Source organism: Mrakia frigida (genome assembly GCF_051309035.1).
Source record: "Mrakia frigida strain ATCC 22029 unplaced genomic scaffold BDY24scaffold_18, whole genome shotgun sequence".
NCBI lineage: Eukaryota > Fungi > Basidiomycota > Tremellomycetes > Cystofilobasidiales > Mrakiaceae > Mrakia > Mrakia frigida.
The window spans coordinates 488261-515597 of NW_027481263.1; the positions used below are offsets into that span (position 1 = coordinate 488261).

At 54.0% G+C, this 27337-nt stretch overlaps 14 protein-coding genes across 14 annotated transcripts; 10 read left to right on the forward strand and 4 right to left on the reverse strand.

Annotated features, from left to right (window-relative positions):
• Positions 1-84: 84 nt before the first annotated feature.
• On the reverse strand, positions 85-2535 carry BDY24DRAFT_81417 (uncharacterized protein). Its single transcript, XM_076645161.1, has 6 exons — positions 2414-2535; positions 2269-2322; positions 2007-2177; positions 1242-1925; positions 995-1156; positions 85-905 (listed from the first exon to the last, which is right to left on the reverse strand). The coding sequence occupies exons 2-6, from the start codon at positions 2320-2322 to the stop codon at positions 153-155; spliced, it is 1824 nt and encodes a 607-aa protein (XP_076496065.1). The 5' UTR covers positions 2414-2535; the 3' UTR covers positions 85-152.
• A 42-nt stretch (positions 2536-2577) lies between these two features.
• On the forward strand, positions 2578-3789 carry BDY24DRAFT_81451 (uncharacterized protein). Its single transcript, XM_076645163.1, has 3 exons — positions 2578-2677; positions 2872-2959; positions 3033-3789. Exons 2-3 carry the CDS (start codon positions 2948-2950, stop codon positions 3597-3599), a joined length of 579 nt encoding a protein of 192 aa, XP_076496066.1. The 5' UTR covers positions 2578-2677; positions 2872-2947; the 3' UTR covers positions 3600-3789.
• On the forward strand, positions 3464-4516 carry BDY24DRAFT_81446 (uncharacterized protein). Its single transcript, XM_076645162.1, has 3 exons — positions 3464-3973; positions 4162-4182; positions 4270-4516. The coding sequence occupies exons 1-3, from the start codon at positions 3710-3712 to the stop codon at positions 4483-4485; spliced, it is 501 nt and encodes a 166-aa protein (XP_076496067.1). The 5' UTR covers positions 3464-3709; the 3' UTR covers positions 4486-4516.
• Positions 4517-4785: 269 nt separating this feature from the next.
• BDY24DRAFT_391517 (uncharacterized protein) lies at positions 4786-5928 on the forward strand. The gene is made up of 4 exons (XM_076640807.1): positions 4786-4924; positions 4999-5115; positions 5340-5488; positions 5638-5928. Exons 1-4 carry the CDS (start codon positions 4799-4801, stop codon positions 5729-5731), a joined length of 486 nt encoding a protein of 161 aa, XP_076496068.1. The 5' UTR covers positions 4786-4798; the 3' UTR covers positions 5732-5928.
• A 66-nt stretch (positions 5929-5994) lies between these two features.
• BDY24DRAFT_442026 (nuclear protein Es2-domain-containing protein) lies at positions 5995-9074 on the forward strand. Its single transcript, XM_076644650.1, has 5 exons — positions 5995-6282; positions 6564-6816; positions 6917-7866; positions 7981-8218; positions 8332-9074. The coding sequence occupies exons 1-5, from the start codon at positions 6043-6045 to the stop codon at positions 8982-8984; spliced, it is 2334 nt and encodes a 777-aa protein (XP_076496069.1). The 5' UTR covers positions 5995-6042; the 3' UTR covers positions 8985-9074.
• BDY24DRAFT_391524 (uncharacterized protein) lies at positions 9019-10230 on the reverse strand. The gene is made up of 4 exons (XM_076640808.1): positions 10006-10230; positions 9807-9864; positions 9525-9637; positions 9019-9452 (listed from the first exon to the last, which is right to left on the reverse strand). Exons 1-4 carry the CDS (start codon positions 10105-10107, stop codon positions 9297-9299), a joined length of 429 nt encoding a protein of 142 aa, XP_076496070.1. The 5' UTR covers positions 10108-10230; the 3' UTR covers positions 9019-9296.
• Positions 10231-11340: 1110 nt separating this feature from the next.
• Positions 11341-12794, reverse strand: BDY24DRAFT_391529 (uncharacterized protein). The gene is made up of 5 exons (XM_076640809.1): positions 12693-12794; positions 12575-12604; positions 12290-12493; positions 11540-12215; positions 11341-11450 (listed from the first exon to the last, which is right to left on the reverse strand). The coding sequence occupies exons 2-4, from the start codon at positions 12584-12586 to the stop codon at positions 11541-11543; spliced, it is 891 nt and encodes a 296-aa protein (XP_076496071.1). The 5' UTR covers positions 12587-12604; positions 12693-12794; the 3' UTR covers positions 11341-11450; position 11540.
• Positions 12795-12806: 12 nt separating this feature from the next.
• BDY24DRAFT_391531 (lipid droplet assembly factor 1) lies at positions 12807-14523 on the forward strand. The gene is made up of 6 exons (XM_076640810.1): positions 12807-12985; positions 13085-13157; positions 13409-13461; positions 13556-13644; positions 13711-13819; positions 13903-14523. Exons 1-6 carry the CDS (start codon positions 12909-12911, stop codon positions 14225-14227), a joined length of 726 nt encoding a protein of 241 aa, XP_076496072.1. The 5' UTR covers positions 12807-12908; the 3' UTR covers positions 14228-14523.
• Positions 14524-14537: 14 nt separating this feature from the next.
• On the forward strand, positions 14538-16306 carry UBC9 (E2 SUMO-conjugating protein UBC9). Its single transcript, XM_076640811.1, has 9 exons — positions 14538-14600; positions 14680-14741; positions 14832-14915; positions 15144-15192; positions 15288-15311; positions 15426-15535; positions 15605-15684; positions 16017-16063; positions 16174-16306. Exons 1-9 carry the CDS (start codon positions 14597-14599, stop codon positions 16188-16190), a joined length of 477 nt encoding a protein of 158 aa, XP_076496073.1. The 5' UTR covers positions 14538-14596; the 3' UTR covers positions 16191-16306.
• Positions 16307-16421: 115 nt separating this feature from the next.
• BDY24DRAFT_81506 (plasmid pRiA4b ORF-3 family protein) lies at positions 16422-18628 on the forward strand. The gene is made up of 9 exons (XM_076645164.1): positions 16422-16952; positions 17071-17097; positions 17200-17252; positions 17344-17487; positions 17564-17636; positions 17733-17748; positions 17822-17916; positions 17985-18089; positions 18166-18628. The coding sequence occupies exons 1-9, from the start codon at positions 16623-16625 to the stop codon at positions 18460-18462; spliced, it is 1140 nt and encodes a 379-aa protein (XP_076496074.1). The 5' UTR covers positions 16422-16622; the 3' UTR covers positions 18463-18628.
• A 1032-nt stretch (positions 18629-19660) lies between these two features.
• Positions 19661-20134, forward strand: BDY24DRAFT_415859 (zinc finger MYND domain-containing protein; the record flags this gene model as incomplete). Its single annotated transcript, XM_076643508.1, has 3 exons — positions 19661-19891; positions 19994-20013; positions 20083-20134. 3 exons carry the CDS (start codon positions 19661-19663, stop codon positions 20132-20134), a joined length of 303 nt encoding a protein of 100 aa, XP_076496075.1.
• Positions 20135-20918: 784 nt separating this feature from the next.
• On the forward strand, positions 20919-22588 carry BDY24DRAFT_391561 (cytochrome c-like domain-containing protein). The gene is made up of 8 exons (XM_076640812.1): positions 20919-21155; positions 21292-21339; positions 21476-21501; positions 21643-21711; positions 21810-21851; positions 22156-22234; positions 22343-22348; positions 22435-22588. Exons 1-8 carry the CDS (start codon positions 21108-21110, stop codon positions 22441-22443), a joined length of 327 nt encoding a protein of 108 aa, XP_076496076.1. The 5' UTR covers positions 20919-21107; the 3' UTR covers positions 22444-22588.
• A 245-nt stretch (positions 22589-22833) lies between these two features.
• BDY24DRAFT_81800 (uncharacterized protein) lies at positions 22834-24645 on the forward strand. Its single transcript, XM_076645165.1, has 4 exons — positions 22834-23385; positions 23709-23851; positions 23959-24414; positions 24507-24645. The coding sequence occupies exons 1-3, from the start codon at positions 22944-22946 to the stop codon at positions 24319-24321; spliced, it is 948 nt and encodes a 315-aa protein (XP_076496077.1). The 5' UTR covers positions 22834-22943; the 3' UTR covers positions 24322-24414; positions 24507-24645.
• A 519-nt stretch (positions 24646-25164) lies between these two features.
• On the reverse strand, positions 25165-26259 carry BDY24DRAFT_391571 (uncharacterized protein). Its single transcript, XM_076640813.1, has 2 exons — positions 25474-26259; positions 25165-25359 (listed from the first exon to the last, which is right to left on the reverse strand). The coding sequence occupies exon 1, from the start codon at positions 26062-26064 to the stop codon at positions 25585-25587; it is 480 nt and encodes a 159-aa protein (XP_076496078.1). The 5' UTR covers positions 26065-26259; the 3' UTR covers positions 25165-25359; positions 25474-25584.
• Between the last annotated feature and the right edge of the window lie 1078 nt (positions 26260-27337).

Below are 27337 nucleotides of genomic sequence, written 5' to 3' on the forward strand. Positions count from 1 at the left end.
GAAGGGAGGGCTCAGACTTTGGACGCGTCGCATTTCGAGGAGATCGGTTCACCTCTGATCCTTTCGTTCCTTCTCTGGTGCGAATCAAACATGGAAAGTACTTCTAATCATGAACTTCGTTACAAAATATCCCTAGTTTGCCTCAACCGACCTCACTCCAACGGATCCACCTCAACCCTGATCTTCTCCCCTCTCGTGGTCCCGCTCAACCCAACCACTTCCATCCCCTCCCCAAACAACCTCTCCTCTTCCTCGTCCCCCAAAAGAACCACCATCGCCTCTTCTCCCACCTCTCTCGCATCCAACAGCCCCGAACCCAACAACTTCCCCGGCAGCTCCTTCATCGTCGTGCAAAACGCTCCTCCGACACTCGTCAATCCCGACTCCCACACGTCCGAGTTCGTCCTCATGTCGAGCGTGATCTTGAGTTTCGGGATCTCCTTCATCCTCGAGCCCAACGAGAGGACTCGTGATCGATGGGAGAAGGGTGAGGTTCGAGTTGAGTGAGGGAAGATCCCGACGAGTTGAACCGATTCGAGAGAGGTCCACGAGTCGAGGAAGGAGTAGGAGGCTGCGAATCCGATGTCGGTGAGGACGGGATGTCGAGCGTGATTGGGAGTGAGTTCGAGGGTGAAGTTGATTGGGTTGAGGTGCCTGAGGATGCGACCGAAGTAGACCTGGAGCGCGTCGGCGTAGTCTGTTTCTCGAAGGGAGATTCGAAGGTGCTGAAGGGGAAGAGCCGAGGGAAGGGAAGCGAATCGGGATGGGGTTTGTTTGGAGGTGAAGGTGGGAGGAGAGCCGTTGTGTACGAGGGTTTGAGAGGAAGCGATGTTGAGGTGGAGGGTGTGAATTTGGGAGGTTGCGAGGAAAGGGTAGAGGCGAGAGTGAGGGGAGAGGGTGGAGACCTGCGAGGAGGAAAGGAATAAGGAAGAGAAGTCAATATAGAGCTCAACGTCGAGAAAACACGGAATCAGGCGAAGAAGGAAGGACAAACGTGATGGAAGAAGGCTCGGAAGTCGTGGACGGTGTGGATCTCGACGCGTCCGTAAAGATGTTTGCCGGCGTCTTGTAGAGCCTTGAAACTAGCTCCGCAGAAGGAAGCCAAGACGGAGGGGGAGCAGAAGCTCATCACGAGCTCGACGAGCTCCCAGGGGAACTAAACGAAAGCAGAAGACAGAAAGGGAAAAGGTCAGCGATGAAGCAGGAGAGGGAAGCGAACGAGCCAGCAGTGAAACACTTACCTCTCGTCGAAGAGTTTGAGTCCTGATGCTGACCTTCGACCTCACTACAGCCTCCAGCTTCAGCAGCTCGCTCGACACCGCCCTCCTCTCGAAGTTGCTCCCGACGACGACTCGTAACCTCCAAACTGACTGCTCCCTTCCCAGCTGCAATAGCTTCGTCGACGCCAAGGTTCCAGTGATGTCCAGTCCTGAGAGCACTCTCACGTCCACCACGAGCTCGATCGCCGTCGAAGAAGCCTCGGGACGTAGCCCTCGAACGAGAGGACGCGCCGTGTCGAGGGAAGCCCCAACGACGGGAAGCAGTCCTCGAAAAGTGACCGATTTGAAGGAAATCCATCGATCAAAGGTTCCATTGGGAGGTTCTGAAACGAGCATGGTGGAGGTGGATTCGTGGAGGGTGGAGCTGTGGATGTGGAAGCGAATGGGATCGAGGTGGACGAGGACGCGTTGGAAGAGGAGATTGAGAATCCTGGAATCCTTGGGAGTGGAAACGACGACGAGCTTTTGGAGATGGAGAGAACCTGGCAGACCGGCGAGGCGAGTAGGTACGGTTCCGACCTCCCCGACGACGAGAGGCGATCGTTCGAGGGAAGGGTGGTAGTCGAAGTCGAGATGGAGGGTTTGGATTTGAGAGACGTCGAGGGCTGCTGCTACCTTCGAGCTCCGAGCTGCGGTTTGAACAGGCTACCCGTGGGATTATAAAGGTAGAATCAGTCAGGTAGAGCCAATGTGCGATGCGAGAAAACAAGAGAGAGACCAACTCACGTTGAAGAATCTCTCGAAGCTCGTCGCCGATCTGATCTCCACCGTCTTGTAGAGCAGAGGTCCAGCCATTTGAAGCGTCTTCTCGTTGAGTCGACACAGAACGGCGAGCGTATCTTGATCGGAGACGTGAGAGAGGATTCTTCGAAGGATCTCGAGAGGAAGAGCGAGAGGCTGGCAAGGAGGGAGGGAGGAGAAGAAGGCGTGAGCTCTGGCTTTTCGTCGATCTACTGGGGACCTCAGGGAGTGAAGTTCTCGAACGTACTGATTTCCGTCTCCTGATGGCAGAAAGGATGTTCCTGTTTCTGCTGCTCGACATCTAGAGGGAGCAGAGACGTGAAGGAAGAAGGTCAGCTCCATCTCGCTGAGTTGGTTCGAGAAGGAGGACCATGAACGAGCTCAGAGCTCACGATGCAAAGCAAGACGTTTCGTCCGGAAACAGGTGAGAGGTAGAGGGAGCGTCTGGTAGAAAGATGAAAGCGAGTTTGGAAGAAAAGCCTCTTCTAGACCTCCTCGTGGTCGGTGGCGAAACGAGGAGCGAGCTCGCCCTGTCAAGGTTGACCTTCAACCAAATCGACAATTTCCCCTTCCTATCTATTTTCGGCCAACGAAGGTTCCGACAGCAGCTACACGAGGAAGACCCACTCGCCTACTTGACCATCCTCGATCATCTGGTACGTATCGATTGAGCAGGAATCCGTTGAGGAAGAGAAACGAGCGAGCTCATCACCTTCCCTTTCCTCCTTCTTCCATCCCTCCCTTCTCCTACACTTATACCGTTTTCGCCCGACGCACGCTCGGCCCCTGTTCATTCTTTGCATCCACTCTCTGGCTTGAATCACCCTTCCTTTTCCCAAAGTCCCGCCAGCAACTCGTCAAAAGCAACTCTCCTCGACCTTCCCTCCCTCCCCTCCAATCTCCTCGCCACAAAACCGTCGTTCTCCATGTCTCCCGAAGTGAGTATCTTACCATCGATCTGGCTTACCAACATAACTGATCATTGGTACATTTTTCACTCTTCGACCTCAGCTCTCATCTCGACGACGTGCTCGATTGACGTGGGACGTCCTCCTCCTCGTCTTCCAGCTCTCGGACGTCCCTACCCTCGCCCTCTTAGGAAGAGTCTCGTTGGACTTCTTGACCGCTACGTCGCCTCTTCTCTACCGAGACGTCGAGATCTCGTCTTTGAAACAGTTGAGGACGCTCTTTTGTGAGAAGAAGGAGATCACGGTGAGCTTCGACTTCTCCTCCCTCTCTCTCCCTCTTCTTCTTCCCCTTGACTCGATTGCTTCTTTACCTTCTAGACCCCCTCCGAACCATCTCGAATCGACCCCTACCTCTCCCTTACTCAACTCCAAAGCCTTGTCCTCGACTTCTCCTCAGATCCCTCCGTCCTCAAGCTCAACGACGACGGCCCTCCTCTCCCCCTCGACTTCAGCCGACTCTCTTCGTCCTCTCCTCTCCCAATCGACTGCCTTCAACTCTGCTACGGCCCGCAGAAATGCGAAGAGCTCCTCACCTTCCTCCTGTCTACTCTCCTTCCTCATCTCAACCCAACTCGATGCGCGCACAAGAACAAGGTGCCCTTCTGGTTGACCGTTTGGGACGGTTCCCCTCTCGCTGGCTGGACGAGGATCAGGACGTTGCGGTTAGGAGGGATTTTCCCTTTCATCTGTCCTGATGACTTTCTCGACGACAATCCTCTGATGCTCGGGTTCCTTCCTCGAGCGAGGTCCGTTCAGCTCGTCCGCCTCGAGTTTGGTCACGACTGCTGGAAGACGGGAGCAGACATCGAGAAGGAAGTGATCCCCGAGCTACTGAATGTCGCAGATAGCAATGACCCCATGGGGTTTTCGCACCTGAAGGATGGGACGGTGGTGTTGGAGGTTGATTCGGAGGAAAGGAGAGACGCGGCGGAGAAGCTGGTCTCGAGCTTGGTGCGAACGAAGGAGAAATTCAAAGTGGAGCTAGTACAATGAGGTGAGCCAGATTCCACTGTCTTTGCTCAATGCTGGCCGAGTCGTTGATCCCAAGGGCTGACCGACTCTCTCCTTCTCTCTCCAAGCTAGCTCCGCGCGTCGACCTCCCTTCTACGCCTCACCTCGCCTCGCTCAATCGCTTTCTTCCCGCTCAAACCTTCATCACCCCATCCTCTCAGATTACCTATCACCTCTCATTCGTCAGTTTCACTCATCTGTTCCTTCTTCTGTCTTTACCGAGCCTGCGGGCTGACCGTTTGTTTCCGTCTTCCCTTCTTCCTTCCCAGAACTCCTCTCAGACACACTCGTACACCGCTCACCTTCTCCTCACCCTACTCAAACATCCCTCCTTTTCATTGACTGGCTCTATCATCTCCCTCTTCGTCTCATGGTTCGCATCGGCAGTAAATCGTCGGATCACGTCGCGTCGACGTCGCGCCGTTCGTTGGGCCCGGTCGGAGGAGGGAACGAGGAGTCTATTTCGCAGAAGACATCTAGTTTAGCTCAGCTCATATGTATGCACGTTCTGTCTCTCTCGTTTCTCGCTTTCATCTCCTCACTGGAAGGACCTGTCGGAGAGTCGAAGGAAGGGTCGACCTCCATCTCCCTCCGTCTCCCTGCTTCCTCTCTTCCAACGAGATACTCCAGAGTGTTCGAACCTCCTTTTTTCCTTCTTCTACGCTACCTCTCTCCTCAATCTCTCCAAAGCCCTGGAAACTCAAAAACGAAACCTCACGACAGTCGCGCGACCTGACGTGCTTGCTTTGCCCTCCCTCCCTCCTCCCTTCCCTCCAACCCCCACCCACCCACCCAGCAATGCCCACCCCCCCTCTCCTCTCTACCCCACCACCCTCCCTCTCCTCTCGCCTAGCAGCTCAATGGAAATGGGAAACGTCCGACTCCCTCCTCGTCAACAACGGATCTTGTTGTAGGGACTATTTGGTGGGTCGACCTTCGATCTACTTCCGTTCTGGAGATGGACGAGGAGCTGACCGAGTTGAAGTTGGGTTGTTAAGGGTACAGAACGAACTGCATTGAGCTACCTGAGGTTGACGCTCATCCTGAGCTTGTTGAGTACGGCTCTGGTAGCGAAGGTGCGGTTGCCTTCACCGGAGAGTTCCTTGAGAGGTCCTGTGAGTTCTCTGTTTCCCTTTCATGTTGCCCTCGAGACAGCGAGGTGTCTCTGCAGCTTCCAAGAGGGTTTTTATGCTGGTCTTCCTGGACTCGAACGAATCAAAGGAGGTTGGCCGATGGAGGGAGGGAGAGAGAAGAATGAAGGAAGGGAAGGAATGAATGCGTCGAGCTCACCATCTCTCCTCCTTCTCTCCTCTTCTTGACATCGCGTCTGCTGGAACAGTCCGCCGACTCCCTCGAAGACCTGGTCTCCCTCCCCCTCGGAATCGTCTTCGCCGTACTTGCTCTTCTTAGCCTGTTTTCAGGGACGAGGGTTTACTGGATGGGGATCCGAGGGCTGAGGGATGGGAAGGGCTTTGTAGGGGCTGGAAAGTGAGTTTGAACGTCATTTTTTCTTTCTTCTTCTCATGGTGTATAGCGGAGCGATGGGTTGGGTGGGTTGATGAGGTTATGTAGAGGAGGGCAGGAAGACAGAGAGAAAGCTGACCCTTCGTCGTTCGGTCTCGTTCCGACTTGACCAGACTCAACACGCTCGTTCTCGTTTTGGTCGCTCTAGGGATCGTCACGTCGATTGTGATTCTGATCGTTGCTCATCCGAGAGCTTTGGGAGGATAGATCTGAGGGAGGTGGTGTTGAAGGAGGAGCATGGGAGGAAGGAAGGCAAGGAAGGAGGGAGGAGCTCGAGATTGTTGAGCTCGACGCGAACGAACGAAGGAACGAGGAGGGTTTACGATCTTTACGACCCGGATGTCTGCACACTTGATGATCTCTTAATGAACTCTACATCTATATCTCCTATGCTTCGAAAAACATTTGGGAATAAACTTTCTTCCCGGGCCCTCTCCCCGACCTCCAACTCGCTCTCGTTCTCCTCCCAACCTCCACCACCCCCGTCCCTCTCCCTCCTTGATCTCTTCTTCCCAGCAATGCCTCCCCGCCGCGGCGCTCCTCCTTCCCCTACTCCACCACCCATCCCTCCCACTCCTATACCTTACTGGGAGACGCCTGAGGAAGAGCTTCCTCCAGGGATGGTTGGAAGGAAGGAACCCAAGAAGAAGAGCGGCCTCGTTGCCCTCGTGAAAGCAGGAGGAGCGGGAGACCGGAGTTTAGCGGTTGGGAAAGCGAGTAGACCGACGCATTCGTTGAATAGGCAGGTTATTTTGGAGGTGAGTAAGGTTGGAACTGGGCGCAGAGGGACGGGCAGGGGAAGGAGGAGGAGGGGAGGGAGGTGGGAGGCGATGGGGCGAGAGAAGGAGAGAGAGACAGATAAGGGAAGGAGAGAGAAGATCTTCTCCGATCTTATCTCTACTGATCACGAGATACCCTCTTGGGATATCTTATCTCCCCGAAGATCTCATCCTATCTCCGAGCTCTCCATCACACCGACTCCCGAGCTGACCACCTCTCCTCTGCTCTCCTCTCCTTCCCTCCCTCCCTCCCTCTGCAGGAAGACGACTACACCTCCGCCATGTCCTCTATCATCGCCCGAGATTTCTTCCCTTCCCTCGAACGACTGGAAGCGACCAACAAGTACCTTGAAGCCGTCGACTCGATGGACGAACAACAACTCGAAGCGTCCGTTCGAAGGCTGATCGAGGTCGATTCAGGGAGGACGCCAGCGAGGTTCTTGGATGAGAGGCAGAGAGGAGGAGGAGCTACTCCGACGCCTAGGTTTGAGCAGACTCAGACGCCTGTGTATGGTGAGTGGAGGGATCTTTTTAGGGTAGAGAAGAGGGCGAAGAAGGACGAACGAAACGAACCGAAGCTCACCACCCTGCTCCTTCCCTCCTTCTTCTTCAGGCAACCCAATCGACACTCCTCTCCGCCAAGATCCCAACGATACACCCTCGGCCTACTCAACTTTCTCCTCTTCAACCGCAACCTCCAAACGTCGTCGACGAGCTCCAGCTCCTTCCGCGACCCTCTCCCTCGACGCTTTCCAGTCGTCCTTCACCTCGGAAGACAACGCTTCTTTCACCGAGATCCTGCACGACGAGAACAAGAAGAGGAAGGACAAGCATTCCTGGGCTTGGGAAGCGGAGAGGAAGGCTAAAGTGTTGAAGATTGAGGAGGAGAAGGGGATGAGGAGGTTGATTGAGAGCGCGAGGAGGAGGGGAGATCAGGGAGAGGAGAGGAAGTTGATCGGAGGGGCTGAGGGAGAGAGGAAGATGATCGAGGGTGGGAGTGAAGATGGGACGGTTGCTGTGGTTGGAGAAGGAGAGGACAGGAGGTTGTCGAAGGAGCAGAAGGGGAAAGGGAGGCAGGTTGAGGAAGCTCCTCCGCCTCTTCCTTCGCTACCTCCCTTGCCTTCCCTTCCTCCTCTCGACGACTCAACCACGTCCGTCTCAACCTCAGCAATCGACCTTCTCCCTTCCTCGTTCATGGATTTCGAAGACCCAGAAGACGACGAAGTCGAGAGGATGCTCTACGGGTACCCAGCTCCCTCGTCCGATCCTCCTCCCATCACCACCACTTCCTCCTCCTCTACCTCCCTCGCTCTCACCGTTCAAGCACCATCATCCACCGCCCTCACTCTCACCTCCTACTCTTCGTCGTCGTCGCCGCCTCTACCATCGGCCGATCTTCCTCTACCACCGGATTCTCACCTCGCCATAGTCCTCGTCCACGCTGGACTTCCTCCGACGGCGATCGATCAAAAATTAGCTGCGAAGAGGAGGGATCAGGTTGGAGATGTGCTGGCTGCGAAGGAGGATGAGAGGAAGGTTTTGGTTCCTGCTTGGGGGTACAAGGTACGTCTTTCTCTCTTCTCGAACTAGCTCTTTCGGTCGCGTCAGACGCGTCGAGCTAACCAACCCTCCGCCTCCTTTCTCGCTCTGTGTTTCTCCTTTTTCCCTCCTTAACAGACTCGTAACGCCCTCATGTTCGGTCCCGACGCCGACGTCTCCCCTTTCGACCCAGTCCTCTCCACCGAATCTACAGCTCTCCTAGGAACAGCTCCCAAAACGATCATCCACTCCAACACGCGTCTGCCTTCGTCGTACAACAACGACGACGGATCCATCGCTGCTTCGGCGGGAGAGACGACGGTTCCGCCTAGTCCGACGAGAAGTCATATCGCTGCTGCTATCTCTGGAACGCCTTGTGAGTGATTCGTTTTGCGTTTTTTTTTTTTTTTTTTTTTTTTTTCCCTCCCTCCAGAACATGGACTTCACAACTAACCTCGAATCTTCCGCTCCCTCACTTCCTTCCCACAGATCCCGCCACCCAACTCTCCTCCCTCCCCTCCGTCGCAGGCTACCCTCTCGTCCCCTCCCTCCCCTCCCCGACCCCTTCCTCCCTCGGTCCCGAACGGATCCACCAACTCATGACCTGGGGTCATCTCCTCTCTACTCCTCGGGCCTTATCATCCGAATCAGGTCCTACGCCGTTCAAGATCAACGACCCTTCTCCCAGGGACGAGCTGGCGAGGAAACTTGCTCAGGAGGCGGGGAAGAGGATCAGTGAGCGGGCGAAGGGAATGAAACAACCCTCCTCGAGTGGATTGGGTATCGGTGGTGCTGGTGGTGGGAAGAAGAGGAACGTGGGAGGAGATATGGGTCCACCGAGTTGGACGCCTGCTTCGTCGTCGAGAGGGTTGGGCAGCGGAGGAGGGAGTTCGAGGAGAGCTGGGTCGAGTGTCGAGTTGAGTCCTGCTGGACGAGGACTGTTGGAGAGGACGAGGATGGGTGGGATGGGAGGAGGAGGAGGGGTTTTGGGAGGGAGGAGCGCGGCTGGGAGGAGAGGGGAGGTGATGGACAAAGGGTGGGGGTTGGGTGGGAGTGCCGGAGGGAAGAGTAAGGATGTGAGGAGTTCGATGAGGTGGAGTGCTAGTCCTAGTCCTGTTGTGAAGAGGGGTGGGGATGATTGAGGACGGAGGGAGAGGAGGGAGAGGAGACGAGACGAGGGCGGAGAGGGACGCGTTTCGTTTCCTTTTCGTTCGAGTCGACTTTGTAGTAGCTTAAATACCGTTGGGTTGTAATTCAAAAATGCTAGAGATAGATTCCGTGATCGCGTGCGTGTAAGAGCGTGAATGAACAAGTGGGAAGGGAAAGCGAAAAAGGCGACGAGAAAAGCGAAGGAGGTGAGGGTTGAAAGATCGTCGTCGCCCTCCCCAGCCCCTCCTTAAAGGTAAAACAAACGAACCATACGACTACTTTACTCAAGAAGCTGATCTACGTACTCAGAACTCACAAAAATCATCCGTGCAGACCTTCCCGTTCCCTCCGACCATCACCAAAGGTTTCACCACCTCCTGCTTCTGCGTTCCAAACACGAACGCGGCGAGAGCCCCCTCCTCGTTGAACTCTGGGTCTGCTAGACGCGATACCTCGACACCCTGAGTCATCATCAAACCAGACGAGGGAAGTCAGGTTCCGAAATGAAAGAGAACGGACAGAAATCGACTCACGTCCTCGAGCTTCACGATCGTTGGGATCGAAGTGAGGTTGTACGGTTCTGCTCGATAGGGCGACGAGGGAGACTTCCATTCCGAGCGTTGGCCGACGTACTGGATGAAGACGTCTATAGTTTCACGAGACGAGAGCAGGTCAGCTTCTTGAAAAACGAGCTAGGAGAAAGCAACCCACATGCAGCCCTGCCGCTCCTCCCTCCTCTCTCCTTCCGTTCGTTCGCATGGGCCCAAACGACGAAGGGAGCGAGCTTTCACTTCTAGACATGAAAGAAGACGTACCTGGAGCATGAGGGGAATCCAGAAGAGCTGCTACTTTCGGGACAGCTCGAACGCAGTCCTACAAGAGAGCGAGAAGCGAGAAGGAAGGAAGGAAAAGGTCAGCTTCGAGCGTTTCGCTTCCACCACTTCCCGATGCTTATCCCTCCTCCCCTTCAACGACAGAAAGCTTGGAATCGATGGAGAAGAAAAGAGAGCTCACAGGACACCACATCTCCCCAGTAGATTCATCCACGGAGGAGTAGTAGACGACGAAGGAGGTGGAAACGCCTTGGGCGTTGGGCTGAGGAGGGAAGACGGCCATTGGCTTTGAGAAATAGGGTTTTGCTGAGCTTGTTTGAGGTTTAGAGGGTTCGAATGTGTAGAGAGGATGTGGGGGAAGGCTCTCGTGTGTTTCGTGTAGAGTTGGGGTTGGGAGGTTGTGTTGGTTGGAAGGGAGAAAACGTCGACCTCGCTCGGTCAGCTTTCGATTTCCGTTTCTGCTCCTTCTCGAAACTGAGGTTCGCGGGGTTCAAAGTATGTTGTGGTCGCCTCGTTGGACCCGACGCTCAAGCAGAAGATCAACACGAAATCGGAGGAGACCGAAAAATGATCCCAGAAGGAAAAACAACACCGCGGCGAAGAGGAGAAGGAGGAAAGGGGAGGCCAGTCCGACGTGAGCGGAATGAGCTCTCAGATTTTCGCAGAGACGAGGTCGAGTCGAAGACGAGAGAGTGCGAGCGAGACACTTGTAGATTCAAGAATGTATGTTTGAGCCAGAGAACGGGAGGAGTGGGGTGCTCCAAAGAGGGAGATCAAAACGAGCCACGCGTCCAGCTCGACTACGTTGGTTGATCTTTGTTTTGGTCGTTGCCGTGGCCATTTGAGGGCTTTTTCCTTCGAGCTGCGAGCTTCCAGCTCGACCCGTGATGGAGAGTGCTGAGAGGAGCTATCTGGAAGGACGTGGGTGAGCTCCGGGGAGCGACGACCCAGCGAGGGGAGGTTCAGAGACGCGTCTCGTCTTCGTCTTCGACCTCGAGAAAGGTCGCTGCGTCTTCGCAGTTGATTCTTTGACCTCTTGATCAATCAGGATACAAGGAAAGAGCCGCGGTCATCAAAGCGACATCTTTTTTCTGGGAAGAAGGACAAGAAGAGAGAAGGAAAGAGGGTTTGAAGCTGATCGTCCTCGACGCGAAGTCTGCTTCTCCTCTCCTCTCAGCTCCCTCTAAGAAAAGGGTACGAAATCTGAGAGAGACGAAGCATGGATGCATACGAGTTGAGCTAGACTACATATCTTCTGCAAAATCGAATCCTCGTTCCTTCCCGTCCTCCGACGCGACGTTAATCCGACGATGGTTCCGATTCGAACGACGAGATGAAGAGGAAGAGGAGAGTGCGAGCAGGAGAAAAGAGAGGTTGTGCGAGTAGGTGGAGGAGAGGGTGAGCGGTGTACGAGTGTGTTTGAAGAGTTCTGGGAACGAAGAAGCGAGGGCGAAAACAAACGGTCAGCCCGCAGGCTCGGTAAAGACAGAAGAAGGAACAGATGAGTGAAACTGACGAATGAGAGGTGATAGGTAATCTGAGAGGATGGGGTGATGAAGGTTTGAGCGGGAAGAAAGCGATCGAGCGAGGCGAGGTGAGGCGAAGAAGGGAGGTCGACGCGCGGAGCTAGCTTGGAGAGAGAAGGAGAGAGTCGGTCAACCCTTGGGATCAACGACTCGGCCAGCATTGAGCAAAGACAGTAGAATATGACTCACCTCACTGGACAAGCTCCACTCTAAACTTCTCCTTCGTTCGCACCAAGCTCGAGACCAGCTTCTCCGCCGCGTCTCTCCTTTCCTCCGAATCAACCTCCAACACCACCGTCCCATCCTTCAGGTGCGAAAACCCCATGGGGTCATTGCTATCTGCGACATTCAGTAGCTCGGGGATCACTTCCTTCTCGATGTCTGCTCCCGTCTTCCAGCAGTCGTGACCAAACTCGAGACGGACGAGCTGAACGGACCTCGCTCGAGGAAGGAACCCGAGCATCAGAGGATTGTCGTCGAGAAAGTCATCAGGACAGATGAAAGGGAAAATCCCTCCTAACCGCAACGTCCTGATCCTCGTCCAGCCAGCGAGAGGGGAACCGTCCCAAACCCTCAACCAGAAGGGCACCTTGTTCTTGTGCGCGCATCGAGTTGGGTTGAGATGAGGAAGGAGAGTAGACAGGAGGAAGGTGAGGAGCTCTTCGCATTTCTGCGGGCCGTAGCAGAGTTGAAGGCAGTCGATGGGGAGAGGAGAGGACGAAGAGAGTCGGCTGAAGTCGAGGGGGAAAGGAGGGCCGTCGTCGTTGAGATCGAGGACGGAGGGATCTGAGGAGAAGTCGAGGACAAGGCTTTGGAGTTGAGTAAGGGAGAGGTAGGGGTCGATTCGAGATGGTTCGGAGGGGGTCTAGAAGGTAAAGAAGCAATCGAGTCAAGGGGAAGAAGAAGAGGGAGAGAGAGGGAGGAGAAGTCGAAGCTCACCGTGATCTCCTTCTTCTCACAAAAGAGCGTCCTCAACTGTTTCAAAGACGAGATCTCGACGTCTCGGTAGAGAAGAGGCGACGTAGCGGTCAAGAAGTCCAACGAGACTCTTCCTAAGAGGGCGAGGGTAGGGACGTCCGAGAGCTGGAAGACGAGGAGGAGGACGTCCCAGGTCAAGCGAACGACTCGACGAGAGGAAGGATGCTGTCGAAGGTATGAAGAGGAGAGAACAGATTCTTCAGCATATCTATACAGTTGTGCAAAGCTAGACCAGCTCAGACATACAGTAGAGGACATCGTGGGACGTGAAGAGATCTGAAGAAGGAGGGAGGGTGGGAGGAGGAGAAGGTCAGCTCTGGTTCCTCCCTCCCATCTCGTCGCTCCTCCAAGGTCAGCAACTCACCTCGGATGGTTGATATGTCAACCAGACGACGATGAGATGATCCTCGTTGTGCGAAGGGATGTAATTTCTCGAAAAATCGAAGCAAGGAGAGGTCAATCTGGTTGGCAGGGACCAAGCAATCTCCTTCCCTCCTCCACCTTTCTCAAATAACGACCTCACCCTCCCTTCTAACGGTCACACTCCCAACCTTTCCCCCCTTTCTATACCTTTCCCAGCATGTCCTCTTCCTCCTCTCAGACTCTTCAAGAAAAGTACACTTCTTCCATCCAGCTCGTTCGAGGGAAAGCTCAGCAGTCAGTGTTCACCTTCGTCCCTTCCTCCCCTGCAACCCCTTCGTTTCGTTTACCCACAACTGACCTCCTGCTCTTCGTGTGTGAACCGTACACGTACAGACTCGAGAAGGAGCTGCTCGTTCCTAGCGTTGATCGAGGAAAGGAGCTTGGGAGGACTTATCCCGTTTCTGCTGTGAGTTTGAGAGAGAGGACGAGCGAGTGGAGATGAGCTGAGGAGGGAGGAGCCAGCGGGTTTCGAGGTTTGGCTAGGAAGGGATATACAGGGATCGAGGGAGCTCGTAGGAGGGTTTACTGCTAGACGAGATGCTATAGCTCGACGGAAGGATGCTCGCAGCGAAGAGGGATCGAAGCATCAGAACGAAGGAAGAACGAGCTCACACTTTGACACGAGCTAACCCTCCCTCCTCCTCTTCGCCTCATCAGACCTTCATCACCGTCTTCTTCGTCCTCTCGATCATCCCTGTTCTCAGCTTCGCGTTAGTCCAACTTCCCTACCCTCTCGTTCCTCCTCACGTCTGAAGTAGAAAGCTCACAGCGCGTCCTTCCCCGTCTCTTCCAACCCGTCAACAGCGCCTTCCTCGCCTTCGCAACCATCTCTACCATCTTTGTAGCCACCACGCTCATCTTCTCTTTCGTCTTGGGAGCCATCGTCTTGGGATGTGCGTAACCTATCTCGTTGCGACGAAGCCGAACGCTGACCTCGTTTGGTTGTTGTTTTCGGATAGCCTTCTTCCTAATCCCCACCCTGATCCTAACCTTCAACCTGGCTCTCATCTCCACGACCTCTCTCCTCTCCGCCTACCTCGCTTACAGACTCTGGATCGCGTTGAAGAGGTTCGCTCTTTTTTTTGGTTCCTCACGTCTCCTCCTCGCACACTCGCTGACCCTTTCCTCTCCCTCGTCTTTACATTCGAAAGCTCGCCAACTCTCCCCCTCGCCTTGTCTCAACTCAAAACCGACTTCCTCACACTCATTGCCAACGAGCTCTCGGTTGCTCAATCCACGCTCGGTCGAACAACCACCTCTGTTCCTCAAGTGAACGGCTCAAAGTCGAACGGAACCGAGGAGATCTACCTCCTCGATGCTGGAGCTGGGAAGAAGGTGAAGGAGGTGGTTGAGAAGATCGCTGCTGAGGGACAGGGGCAGCAGGAGAGTGGAGGGGAGGAGAAGAAGGTGAAAGGAGAGGGAGAGAGGGATGGGGTCGTTGGGGAGGAGGAGAAGGTGGCTGCTGGTGAGTTTTGAAGAGGATGATGATCCTTGTTTCTTGATATGAGCCTGGGCGTATTAGCTGGTCTGGTAGGAAGATGGAGCGATGTTTTGACTCGTCTTTCGTCGCTTTCTCGTCCGTTCGTCGTCGTTCGTTGTTTTCCTTTTTTCCCACTTGATCTTTTCTTCTTCATTCCCCGCTTCTCTGTCTTCCTTTCTTAACGACCTCCATACATGCATGCCTTTCTTTCTCTCCCTCTCACCCCAAACACAAGACAGAATCCGTCGTCAAGAGCAACGCTCTCTCCTCCCGCGCCTCGTCCTCGTTCGAGCTCACCTCAAACCGCCACCTTCACCTTCGCCCTCCCTCTTCCCTCCCTCCCTCTCTCTCTCACACACTCTCGCATGTGTCAGTTCAGTCCTCCTCCCTCTCTTAAGAGGGACCTTGTTCGCCGCAAGCTGACCGACCTGCTGTTGCCTTCTTTCAGCTGGTATTGCGCCCACCCGTCTCGCGGAAGAACGCAAACAGTGGAGGAAGGATCATCCCTTTGTGAGCCTCCATAAGCTCTTTTTGCTAAGGAACGTAACTTACTAACAGACCTGTTGTCGTTGTTGTTTGGTCTTGGGTGGGTGTTCAAAGGGCTTCTTCGCTCGACCTATGAAAGCTGCCGATGGGAGTTTGGACTTGATGAAGTGGGAGACGGGAATTCCTGGGAAAGCAGGCGTGAGTCCGACGTGATCTTTTGGCTCCGAGATTAGATAGGAGAGTCGGGGAAGGTTGGTGCGTGTGGTTGGAGGGGAGGAGAAGCAAGGGAGGGAAGGGAAGGGAAGGGAAGGGAAGGAGGTTGAGCTCGAGCTGACCCTTTGCGTTCCTTCCCTCCTTTTGTTGTTCGTTCCTTGAATTCGACTTGATTTTCTTTCTGCTGTTGTTGTGTCATTGGTACGGAGCTAGACCTCGTGGGACGGAGGTGTTTACAAGCTGCAGATCCTGTTCCCTGAAGGTGAGTTGATCTCTCGTTTCCTTCCCTCCTTCGTTTCACCCGTCGCCTCTTCGATTCTCGACGCTGACCTCCTCACGTCTTCTGGTTCCTTCTAGACTACCCATCCAAGCCTCCCAAATGTACGCCTTCCCCTTCTCTCTCCTTATCGCTCAGTGCAGAGCTCAACTCCGTTCGACATGAGAAGGAGCTCGAAGCTCACCTCCCTTTCCTTCCTTCTCCCCTTCCTCGACCAGGCAAATTCACTCCCCCTCTCTTCCACCCCAACGTCTACCCTTCCGGAACCGTCTGTCTCTCCATCCTCGATGAGGAGAAATCTTGGAAGCCGGCGATTACTGTCAAGCAGGTCCGTTTCGCCTCCCTTTCTTCGAGCGACGAGCGAGGAGGGACTGACGCGACGCTTCGTTGTTGATAGATTCTGATCGGGATCCAAGACCTCCTGAACGATCCTAACGCGTCCGATCCAGCTCAGGTGGAGGCTTATACTCTGTTCCAGTCCGTTCGAAAACTCTCCTTCTTTGCTGAACACTCCCCTCCCTCCCTCCCTCCCTCTCTCCCTCTTTTTGTTTTCCCCTCCTGTGTTCTTTCTTCTTCTTTCTTCTTCATCGGTCGTCTACAATCCGTGCTAGACGGAGGCGTACACGTTATACAAGTTCGTTGAGGACTTCTTTCTTTCTTCGTTCGACTAGCCTTTCCTCCTTCACCGTAGCTTGTAGCTTTTTTTTTTCCGCTTCCGTACACACGCACCTTTCCCCCTCCTCGTCTCGTCCTTCCCTTCGTTCCGAACAGTCACTGACCCTCTCTCTCTCTCTCTCGTTCTGCTCCAGGAACGACAAGGTCGCGTACGACAAGAAGATTCGACAGCAGGCGAAGGGTACGTTACGTTTCTTCGTTCTCTTCGTTTCAAACCGAACCCCTTTTTTCTTTCCTTTCCTTTCTCTACCTAACTTCCTCTTCTTCTACCCCGCTTTGAAAAACGAACAGAGAACATCCCCAAGTGATCCAGCGTCGCGTCGTCGAGGAGGAGACGAGAGAGAGAGAGAGAGAGAGAGGGAGACGCGTCCCGTCGCTTCGCTTCTGCACTGCACTTTACCTACCTACCCACTTCTTTGTTCGTTTCGTTTTTTTCTTTTCGTTTTTCTGCTTTTGGCTTTGCTTTTCTTTTGTTTTCTGTCTCGGGGGATCGGGGGGATGGGATGCGGTGGTGCTTTTTTTGGAGAGAGGGAGGGAGAGAGAGAGAAAGGAAGGGGCCGGGGAGAGAGAGCGTGAGCGTGAGTGTAAGAGTCGAGTTGGGCTGTTCAGTCAGTCAGGTTCTACTCTTCGAGACTTTTTCGAAAGAAAAGGAAAGAAGAAAAAAATAGAGGAAGGAAGAAAGGTCTGAGCGCGCGCGCTTTTCTCGTTTCATCCAAACCGTCACCATCTCCCTCGAAGAAATGTCCAAACCCTACCTCCATCCTACCACAGGCTTCCGATCCTACGTCAAGTTCCACCCTCGCGATCTCGGCATCGGCCTGCCAAAACAGTACCTCCAAGACCCAGCGACGTTCGTCCCTGTCCTCCACCCAGAGCTTCACCAGTTCGTTCAGTGGGGGATCTTGTCAGCTGAGGATCTTCTCAATCCTACTTCGACCTCGAACCCTTTCACTGGCGTTGGTGGAGGAGGAGGTGCAGGGTTGGAGCTTTATCCTGTTCAGAAGAGGATGATGATGGTGCAGGGGATGTATGGGTTTGGGAGGGAGGAGGAGGAGAGGCCGGAGATGCAGGTGAGGAGGTTCAGGTTTCTGTTTCGTTTCGTTTCTTCGAGCTTTGCGCGATGTGGTTTCTTCGTTGGGTTTAAAGAGAAGGAGAGTGGGGAGTTGATCCCTATGTGTTTGTTTTCAGTTCGTTCATGCTCTCATGAAGAAGAAGGTGAGCTCAAAAAGAAGGATGGGTCGGACGAGGAAGCGCGCTCGTCGTCGGGACTGAACACTTCGTTTCTCCTTTTCTTCCTTCGTTTTCTGTCCTTTCAAGGAGAAAGCCATCGCTTCTAGGGATCCTGATGTTAGGTCTGACAGGGTTCAGAGGTTTCGCCATCTTCCTTCGTTCAACGTCGAGCGAAAGCGTCGAGCTGAGTCGTCACTCCTCTTTTCCTCGCTCGCTGCTTCTCGACTCCAGGGACTACATCCTTCGCATCCACATGCCTCTCATCGTCGACGACCACGGAGTCAACTACATCTGGAGGAAGATCAAGGTCTCAGGAGGGATGCCTTTGGAGGTTCTCGTGGACAAGGTCTTGCAGCCTGTGATGGGATGGGAGAGGTGAGCTCGTTTTTCGTTTTCGTCTTTTTGTGGACGCCAACGTCGCTGACCCTCTTCCCTTCCTTCTCGTCTCCAGAAACCTTCATGCTTGGTTGATTACCGATTACTCTGATGGAGCTCAGTTTGGTCTTCACAGTTCTTCTCACCTCGTGAGCCTTTCCATTCGGACTCGAGTCTCGCTCGCCTTTGAGACTGATCGAGTCGACGCGTTTTCTGACCCGACTCGTCTCTTCCTTTCTTCTCAGGACTCGGCTCACATGTGTCGGTCTCAGCTCAGCTCGAGGATCTATCTCCATGAGACGCCTTCTAATGTATATTCTTGTTGTTTTCACAGACATGCGAGGATTCGACGCGTTGGACAGTTCGAAGTTCACTCTCGCCGACGTGTTGCTGAACGAGGGAGAGTCGATGATGTTCGATTACGACGTTGTTCGTCCCCTTTCTTCACACATGAATCTCAACTTCAGCCGAGGCTGATCATTATCGCGTTGGTTTAGGGTGATCTCTGGTGGCACGATATCAAGCTCGAGAAGATGGTTTCTCGAGAGGAATCGAACGGACGCGTCGAGTTGATCGACGGAAGCGGAGCTTGTCCTCCTGAGGTTCGTACCCCTACTCAGACCCTTCACCTTTCTCTCGTCTGACTCACGTCATTTTTTTCTTCATTATCATCTCCAGAACTGTCGAGGAAACCTCCTCTGGAACGAGAAGACCCACGAACGACGAACCCTCGACTTCCATCTCGACGCGGCCAGTCAACCCAACTACAGCTCCGCTCGCTCCCTCAAACGACTAGGGATCCAATGGAGGTTCGATCCCAACCGCTTCTCTCTCCCCAAGGCTCGTCAGCGACTCTCGGACGCCATCTCCTCCCGAGCTTCTCTTCCTTTCGGAGCGAAACGTTTCCTCCAAACGTCGATGGGAGGATACTCGTTCGCAGCTCGGCTCCAGGCACTTCACTTCACTGCACTTTGAGAGGCTTGTAGTGTAGTGTATGTGATGAAAAAGCACTACTTAGTTGAAGTGCTTTTGTAATGCACTGATCAAGCACTACTGCAGTTGTAGTGAAGTTAATGCAGTTGATTTCAAAGGATCAGCGACGCGTCTTCCCGTCCCAACCGATCTGCTCCTGGACGTCCCCCGCCTCTAATGAAAGCTGCTGCTTGCAAGACCAAGCGACAAGACGGCTTTCACTGGGCAAATCAAGATCAAAAACTCCTTGAAAGCAAAGATGAAAGCCTCGCACGACGCGTCGTTTCAGCGACGATGTCGCTCTCCTTCGAAGACCCAGCGTATCCAGAAAGAGGAAAGCTTCCCGGGGAAAAGATCAAACAGTACGAGACCAACATAAATCAGGATAAAGGTGAGATGAACTAGAAAATCGACGCGTCAAGCCTCAACACCCTTCTTCGAGTTCGCTCCCTCGCCACCAAAGCCATCGCAGTTCCCCACTCCTCATCCAGTGAAACCCCATCTTTCATCCACTGGGATGAGCAGACCGATCTCTCGATCGTCTCAGCGCGAAGAGCTCCTCGGTTCCGTCCAACGACGTCCACCGCTGCTTGCAGGCGGAGCCAGCAACGACGGCGAGGTATTCCGGGAGAGCAGGAAGTTTGTTGATCTGGTGTCTGTTCAGCGGGATGGTAGGAGGAGGAGCTTCCGACATGAGAGGGGGTTGGAGGGCGATAATGGAGGGGAGAGGGTTGAAGGGAAGGGCGACGCGAAAAGCTCAGTCGAAATTTCAGGCGGCTCCTGCACGTGCTTCAGTCGGCGATACCAGTGCAAAGTTGACAAGCAGAGATCCTTTATACATCTATTTTCTTTCTCGCCTGCGATCAAGCTGAAGATTTGTGGAGATGGGAGGTACGATCACGCGTTTGTCCGACGCGTTGAATCGAGAGTAAAGGCCCAGAAATTCTGGTCCTCAACCCTTCCGAGGCGAAAAATCGATGATAAACCATACTATGCGTCGTTATAGAACTCTCCCAACCTCTGCAGCCTCTAGTGTTCTTCCACACTGCAGTTGATGATTAGCTTGCACTTCAACTTCACTGAGCGAGAGGCGTAGTGAAGTGTAGTTGGGGAGGCTTGTAGTGCTTTTGTAGTTCCGTCAACTACTAATGAACTTAAAAAGCATTACACTACAACTAATTACAACTACATGTAGTTAGTAATGCCTGGAGCCGAGTTCGCAGAACCCGAGACTCCAGGAAGTCAGAACGTTGGAGGTGGGAACTTCAGAGTCGTAGAAGAAACTAGTGTCCCTGGGTCGACGGCGAGGTTGGTGGAGACGATTCGAGGGAAAGGAACGGCCGATGAGGGTTGGGAGAGTTTGTGTGATGCTTGTGGGAGTCCTGGGACGATCGAAGGGAGGAAGTTGAAGAAGTGTTCGAGGTGCAGAACTGTGAGTGAAGTTTTGAAACGGAACGAAGGGAGACGAGAAGAAGGAGAAGCGAAAAACTGACGCGTCGTGCCTCCTCGAACGCGTCGTGTTTTTGCTTTCCAGGTCAGCTACTGCTCCCACGAGTGAGTCCCTCAGTCATCTCATCTCCTCCTTCCTCTGTAAGCTGATTTAACTTTCTTCGCTTCCTCCAGATGCCAGAAAGCTCGATGGCTCAAGCACAAGAAGTACTGCAGAGCCGCTTGAGGAGACGTCGAGGAGCGAGTTGTTGGGTCAGGACGGCGATCTGTTTTTTCCTAATGTTTTGATCATATGTGTCCATTCTTCGTGAATTCACTAGTGTTTCATCGTAACTTGATCCTGCCTGGATCGGAAAGAGAAAAGGCGAGAGGAGTTTCGCGACGCGTCGTCGAACTCTTCCCCCCATCTTCTTCCTCCTTCCAGCTCATCTCAATTCACGAAACCTGCTCATCACCCCTCCTCTAAGCCGATGTTTCGTCTGCGTACCAAGCACACTGCTCAGACTAAGAACTGTCGAGTCAATTCAAGAAACGCGGGAATCCCAGCGTCGACTCACCCCTCCCTCCTCCCAACAGAAAATCACGACCGAAGACCGCTCGTCGAACCGAGCATCGTCCCACTCTTCAACGTACTCTTCTTGTTGACTTGACCGCTCTTCTTCGACCTAACCTTCCGCAAGTCTTCCGAGAAGGCGAGGCTCTCGCACCGAGAAAACGCGGCCTTCGTCGGAACGCGTCGAGGTCTCCCCACTCTGTCGAGACCAATCGTTCGACTCTACATATCTGCACTGGATACACCCTTTACCGAACAGCGTCGTCGTCTTATCGAAGCTTAAACACAGACAGACGCGTTCTTTCTCTTCGAGAGCTCGAAGCCCTCTTCGAGACCGACTTCTTTTTGAGAAGAGGGCCAGCGTCATCCGTACCTCATTTTTTCGCGTCCTTCCTCTTCGAGGTCCCTTTTTTTTGTCACCATCCCGTAGATATCCCTGCTCGGGTTCGTCTGAGTACTCGTTGTTCAGCGTCTACTACCAAAAAAGGCAGGTTGTCGTTGGTTTGGGAGGACCTCTCATTGGCCGAGCGCCCTTCCCTTTTTGTTCCGCATCCGCTTCCTCTCTTTGATCCTCCAACCACAACACCCTCAACTCAACCCAACCCTTCCCTTCCACCCCTTCCCACCTCACCTACCCTACCTAAAAATGTCGTTCGCTCCTGGAGATCTCGCTAAGGGTGCCGGTCTTTTCAAGGTGAGCAGGCTTCTCTCTTCATCCCATCCCATCCTCTCATTCTCTCGCTTTTCACTCGCTCTCCTCTTCAGCCCCTCCTCCTTCCTCAAGGTCGCCCGAGCTCACTTCTCTTCCTTCTTCGCTTTCCTTTTCTCAGACCCGATGCGCTCAGTGCCACACTGTTGAGGCTGGAGGAGCTCACAAGGTTCGTTGCATGCTTCGATCCTTCTAGAAACGAAGGGGAAAAGAGGAAGGAAGAGAGAGAAGAGAGGTGTATGCTGACGTCGAATCTTGGTCGCTCGTCATCCCTTCTTCATGTATCGCTCTCTCGCCACATATAGGTCGGACCTAACCTCAACGGAATGTTGTACGTCCTACTCTCCACTTCCTCCCTTCTCTGCAGGTCTCACGATCCGAGAGGAAGATCGAGAACCCAACGAGCTCGAGAGCTGACCCCTTCCGATCCTTCTTCTTTTCTCCTCCTCCCTTTCCTTCCCCTCTTCTCCAGCGGTCGAAAGTCCGGACAGGCTGAGGGATTCTCTTACACCGCTGCCAACGTTAACAAGGGTGTCACTTGGTTCGTTCATCATCCTTCGACTCCTTCTACAAGCTGCCAGTTTGAGCTGACCTTCCTCCTCGATCCCTCTTTCGTTCAACCTCTCCTTCTCGCAACAGGGAGTCGCAGACCCTCTTCGAGTACCTCGAGAACCCTAAGAAGTACGTATTCGCATTCTCTTGTATCTCTCGGGTTCGATGGCTGGTCGCTGGAGACGAATCGGATCAGTCGGCGGTGGTGGACCGAGTTTTTGGAAGACAAGGGAGGATGTCTGGAAGGAAGAGCTGCTTGAGCTCTTCCATGAGTTTGAGAGCTCTCTCTTTCATCCAGACTCGGTCTACCCACCTCGTTGGATATCTCGATCTATCGAGAACACCTTCGATCCCATCGGAAAGCTCTACATCGATCCGGCTGGTCTTGCGCGTGGAACTTCGAGCTGACCTCTCTCCCTCCCTTCCTCCTCAGGTACATCCCTGGAACCAAGATGGCCTTCGCTGGTCTCAAGAAGGCTAAGGACAGAAACGATCTCATCACCTGGCTCGAAGTGAGTCCACTTTCTTTCACCTCTCGTTTCGTCACACCTTCGAATCGAGCTGACCCTCTCCCTCTCTTCCTCCCTTCTCTCTCCCCTCCCTCGCCTTCGTCCCTCTAGGATGCTGTACGTTCCTACTCCTCCCAATCTCTGCCTCCAACCGAAACACCTCACTGACCTTTCTTTCTTCGCTTCCTCTTTGCCTCCTACAGTGCAAGTAAACCAGTCTCCTCCCGGTTTACGTTGTAGTCTCGTTTCGACGAGTTCTTCTTTTTTTAATTTCTGCTCCCACACCCCCACTCCACTCAACTCAACCTCTTCACACTCCAAACAACTTCGTTATACGCATGTGCCCTTTAGACTTTACTCTCTTCTCTTTGCGTCTTGGAGGCGCTGGATCTGAGATCTCGCGTCCGTTCGTCGCTCGTCGCTGCTCTCTCTCCTCCTTCGCTTGTCGCTGCTCTCTTCAGCGTGTGTGTTCTACACTCTCTACACTGAGCCACTCCATCCGTCCCGTTTACCCCCCAAAAAAACAACCAAAGAAAAGAAAAGAAAAACAAAAATCAAACAAAAAAAAGGAAAGAAACACGCGCCCCTCTCTCTCGAAACCTCTCCTTCTTCCCTCCCTCCCTCCCCAACCACCTCCCTCCCTCCCTCCCTCTCTCTCTCTCTCCCCACGTTTCCTTCGCTTCTTCATTTTTACCACCGAGAAACCGCGATAATGCCCCGGCCCAAACCCTCCCATCCCCTCCCTTCGGCTTCCGCTTCTGCTGCTGGTCCCTCTCAACCCTCCACCTCCTCCTCCCAAGCTCAAGCTCAACCTTCGAAACGAAGAAGATCGAAATCCAAACCCTGGAGCGCTCCTCCTGCTGCTCCTGCTCTATTGGCTGATCCCGAAGCGAGAGAGAGGGTGAGGAGCGGTTCGTCTACTGCTGCAGGGTCGGTGGGAGAACGAGAAGGAGAAGCGCCGGGAGCGGAAGGAACGAGTGCGAGTGCGAGTGCGAGCAAGAAGAGGAAGAGGAAGGGCACCACTAGGACTACTAGGACTAGTACTAGTTCTGCTTCCGCTCAGGTTTCTACGAGTGGGATGGGCGCTGGAGGAGGGACCGGAGGAGGGGTCTTGGGAGGAAGGGAGAGGGGCGAGACGAGTCGGTTCTTTGATGGTGAGCTTTTCGTTTTCGTTTCGTTTCTTTTGGAGCTTGTTTTTTGGTTGGTCTTTGAGCGAGCGAGCGAGAGGGTTTGGTGGTGGGGAAGAGGATGGGATAGGGTTGAGGTCGAGAGAACGGAGGGACGGGGAGGAGGGAGGAGGGAGGGGAAGGAGCTCGCCTCTCCGGAGACGTCGTTTCCGTTTCGTTTGCTCCTTCCTCTTCCTTTTGCAGCTTCACGTCTCCTCGCCCTCCAGTCTACAGGGACTCTAAAAGTCGATGAAAACCCTTTAGAACCGAAAAACTGACCTTCCCTCTCTTTCTTCTCTTGGTTCCTACAGCTCCCATTGAAGCTGGATCCTCGAAGGACAGGAAGGGCAAAGGGAAAGCCAGAGCTTCTCCCATGCTCGTGGATGTCAACATGGACGAGTCGCCGAACTTGGACGTCAAGACGGAGAAGAAGAGGGAGAAGGAGAAGAAACAGGTTCGTTCCCCAAACGAGAGGAGAGGAGAGAGGCCAAAGAGAGGAAGGAGAGAAGAGTTGAAAGCTCACACTTTTCCTCCTTCTTGGTTTCCTCGTTCGTCCTTCAGCAGTCCTCCAACTCCAACTCGAACGTCATACCCATCTCTGCTCTCTCCCTCACTACCGCCGTCGTCGTCGCTGCTCCTCCTCCTCCTCCTCCTCCTCCTCACGCTACCGAATCAGCAACGGGAGCTCTCAAGGAACGAGCTCGTCGAATGAAGGAGGTTGAAGATCTCGCTAGGGAGAGAGCTACGAAGGAAGCGGAGGTGAAGGAGTTGAAGCTTACCGAGGAGAGGTTGAAGAGGGAGGTTGGGTTCAAGAACTCGGTGAGTTTCGAAGAGGTGGCAAAGGGAGAAGGAGAAGGGAGAGAGAACGAACGAACGACACTTGACACTGACGACTCTGACCACGCGTTTCGTTTCTTTCGGTGAGCAGGAACTCGAAGCTCAGAAGGGAACGCTGGCGAGAGTGAAGGATTCGTTGACTTGCAACATCTGTATGGAGTTGCTTTGGCAACCTTACCTGTGAGTTCAAGTCTCCCCTTGCGGAAGGCTTCGTTCGAAGAAGGTTGCTTGAACTGACGCGTCGTTGTTCGTTCGGTTCTTCCTCTTCTTAGACTCTCTCCCTGTGGTCACACCGCCTGCTTCACCTGGTACCGTCTCTTCCCATCTACCTTCCTTCCCTCGTTCCTCAATCTAACCGCCTTTCCTTCGTTCTCTACCCAGCCTCAAAGCCTGGTTCCTCTCTCCTCAACCGGACGACCAACCTCTCCTCCCTCCTCGCCAACGACCCAAATCCTGCCCCAACTGTCGAGGAGCCGTCGTCACTCCTCCTACACCCATCTACATCATCAAGGATCTCGTCCATAACGTGGCGGGGAGACTGTCGTTGCAGCTGGAGGGAGGAGGAGGAGGGAGGCCGGAGCCGGAGGGAGCGGAGCCGTGGAGAGGGATCTTCGAGGAGGCAGGGGAGGTGAGAAGGAGAGGGATGAGGGACGAGGAGGATGGGGTGGAGAGATGTGGTGAGTTGAGGGGGGATTCTTCGTTAGGTCGGACTTTAAAAAACGTGGCTGAGACGTTGGAGAGGGTCGAGGAAAAAACGAGTCGACTGACCGGACGCGTCTCTTCTCCTTCTCTCCCTTTTTTCGTTTTCCGAAAAAAACAGTCGACTGTGGCTACGAAATCAACGACGGATCCTGCGTCAACTGTGGAGCCGTTTACCTCGACAACGACGACTCGGACGGATCGTTCGAAGCGGACGATCTCGTCGGGTTCCTCTACGGCGACGGTCAAGATCACCACGACGAAGGAGCTGGGTTCGAGTTTGGAGAGGAGAGCGACGACGACGAGGAGGAGGAGGGGGAGGGGAGTGTTTTGTCGGATGGGTTCTTGGTGGATGATGATGACGAGGAGGAGATGGTTAGGTCTGGGTCGGAGACGGAGGAGGATCAGGAGGAGGGAGAAGGATTGGTGAGTCGAGTCCAGTTTATGATGGTTTTCCTTGGAGCTTCGTTTGTTTGAGAGAGAGAGACACGTGGCTAACTCATCGCGATCGGCTCTTTTCTTGTCTGTTCGTTCCTACAGGATGAAGAAACAGCCCGAGCCATCCTGGTCGCTCGAGGAGCTACCGAAGCTATGATTGACGTTCGTCCTTCTTTCTTTCCCTTTTCCTCTCCCTCCTTCGATGCGCTCGACCTAAACCTTTCCCTCTTCCCTCTTCCCGTCTCCCGCTTTCTCTCTTCCTCTCTTCCTCTCTCGATCCGTACTCGTCCCACCCACCCACAGCGCTTCCACCTCAGCCTCCACTCGCACGACATCCGAGCACTCCTCCCTTCGACGCTCTACCCCGAAAGGCCGCACCGACTGACCATCAAGAACGACATCTACCTCCCTCCGAACGATCCCTTCGGCGACCGCTTCATCCTCACCTACCTTCGAGGCTCGAGAGCTGGGAGGAAGTGGTTGAGGGAGGAGAAGGCCGCGAGGGAGGCGACCGGGGTGGTTGCTGGTGGGAGGAGCAGGACGAGGAGAGAAGAGAGGGAGTTTAGTTTGGGTAGCTTCGACGACGAGGAGGGGAGTGAAGAAGGCGAGGGAAGGCAGAGGAGGATGATTGATTTGGACGAGGAGAGTGACGAGGACGAGATGCCTCTTCGACAACGACAACGACTTCAACATCGACAGGAGCAGCAGCAGCAGAGGAGGGCTAGGTCGAACGGCGTTCCTCCTTCGGTTGGGTACGGAGGTGCGAGGAGGACGATCGAGTTGAGTGATTCGGAGGAGGAGGAGGAAGAGGAGGAAGAAGAGGAAGAGGTCGTTGCGAGAAGATCGACGAGAGGTGGTGGTGCAAGAGCTGCTGCATTGAGGAGATGGAAGAGGGCCGTTTCGAGTGACGGTGAGGACGAGGAGGATGTAGAGATATCGGTGGGTGGAAACGAAGGGAGGAGGAGGAACGCTCAGGCTTCCTCGTCGCGTCGGTGAGTCGCTTCGCTTCGTTTCGGTTCTTTCTCTTGTCTTTCGCTCGAGACTCTTCCAACTGACATGTTCTCTCCCTTGAATCTCAACCAGACGAATCCCCTCCTCCTCTTCCTCCTCCTCCTCCTCCTCCTCCCCTCAACCCCTCCCACCAGCCTCCCGAACCCGATCCTCTCGTCGATCCACCACCCTCCCTTCCAACTCTCCCGCTCCCGCTCCCAACCTCGACTCCAACTCCCACTCGTCCAACTCCAACTCCGACTCCGAACCTTCCGACGCCTCCTCAGGACACAGCGTCAAAACCAAGAAGGGGATCGCTTCGCTCAGGAGACTCTACGCCCAACCCGAATCAGACGACGACGACGAAGAGGGAGAGAGCGATCCGGACGGGTTGAACGTTTTGGGAGATGGAGGGAGGAACGACGAGGGACCTGATGGGGAAGGAGAGGGAGAGGGGGACGAGGAGGATGAAGGCGTTTGGGATGGAGGGGAGGGAGGGGAGGGAGGGGAGATTTGGTACTGAGCGTGAGGTTAGGGAAGGGACGGGTCCCGGTTTTTGGTTCTGGGTTGAATTGACAGAGTAGCTATCTATGCAATCCTTTTCTTTCCTTTTTTTGATTTTTTCTTTGAGAAGGAGAAAGTGGACCTTGTGGCGTTACCAGGGTTGCGAAACGAAGGGACTACATGGGAAGAGAACTCGCTTCAAAGTCGAGATCCACTCGACTCGACTCGACCGATCGGGCTCTCTGTTCTTTGTCTTTCCTCAGAAGAAGTAAAGATCAAAAAAAAAAAACTTCATTGATCTGGAGAAGAGATAGAACGAACAAAGAAAAAAAAAGGTCAGCAAACCTGAGCTTCGAGATTGGAGGGCGACCGACGCGTCGAATTTCGATGATTCTCCTCCTCGCAAAAAGCAAAACGAACCGAACTCACCTCAAAAGAGTACTTGATTTGAAACACCAGATATCCTTTGAAG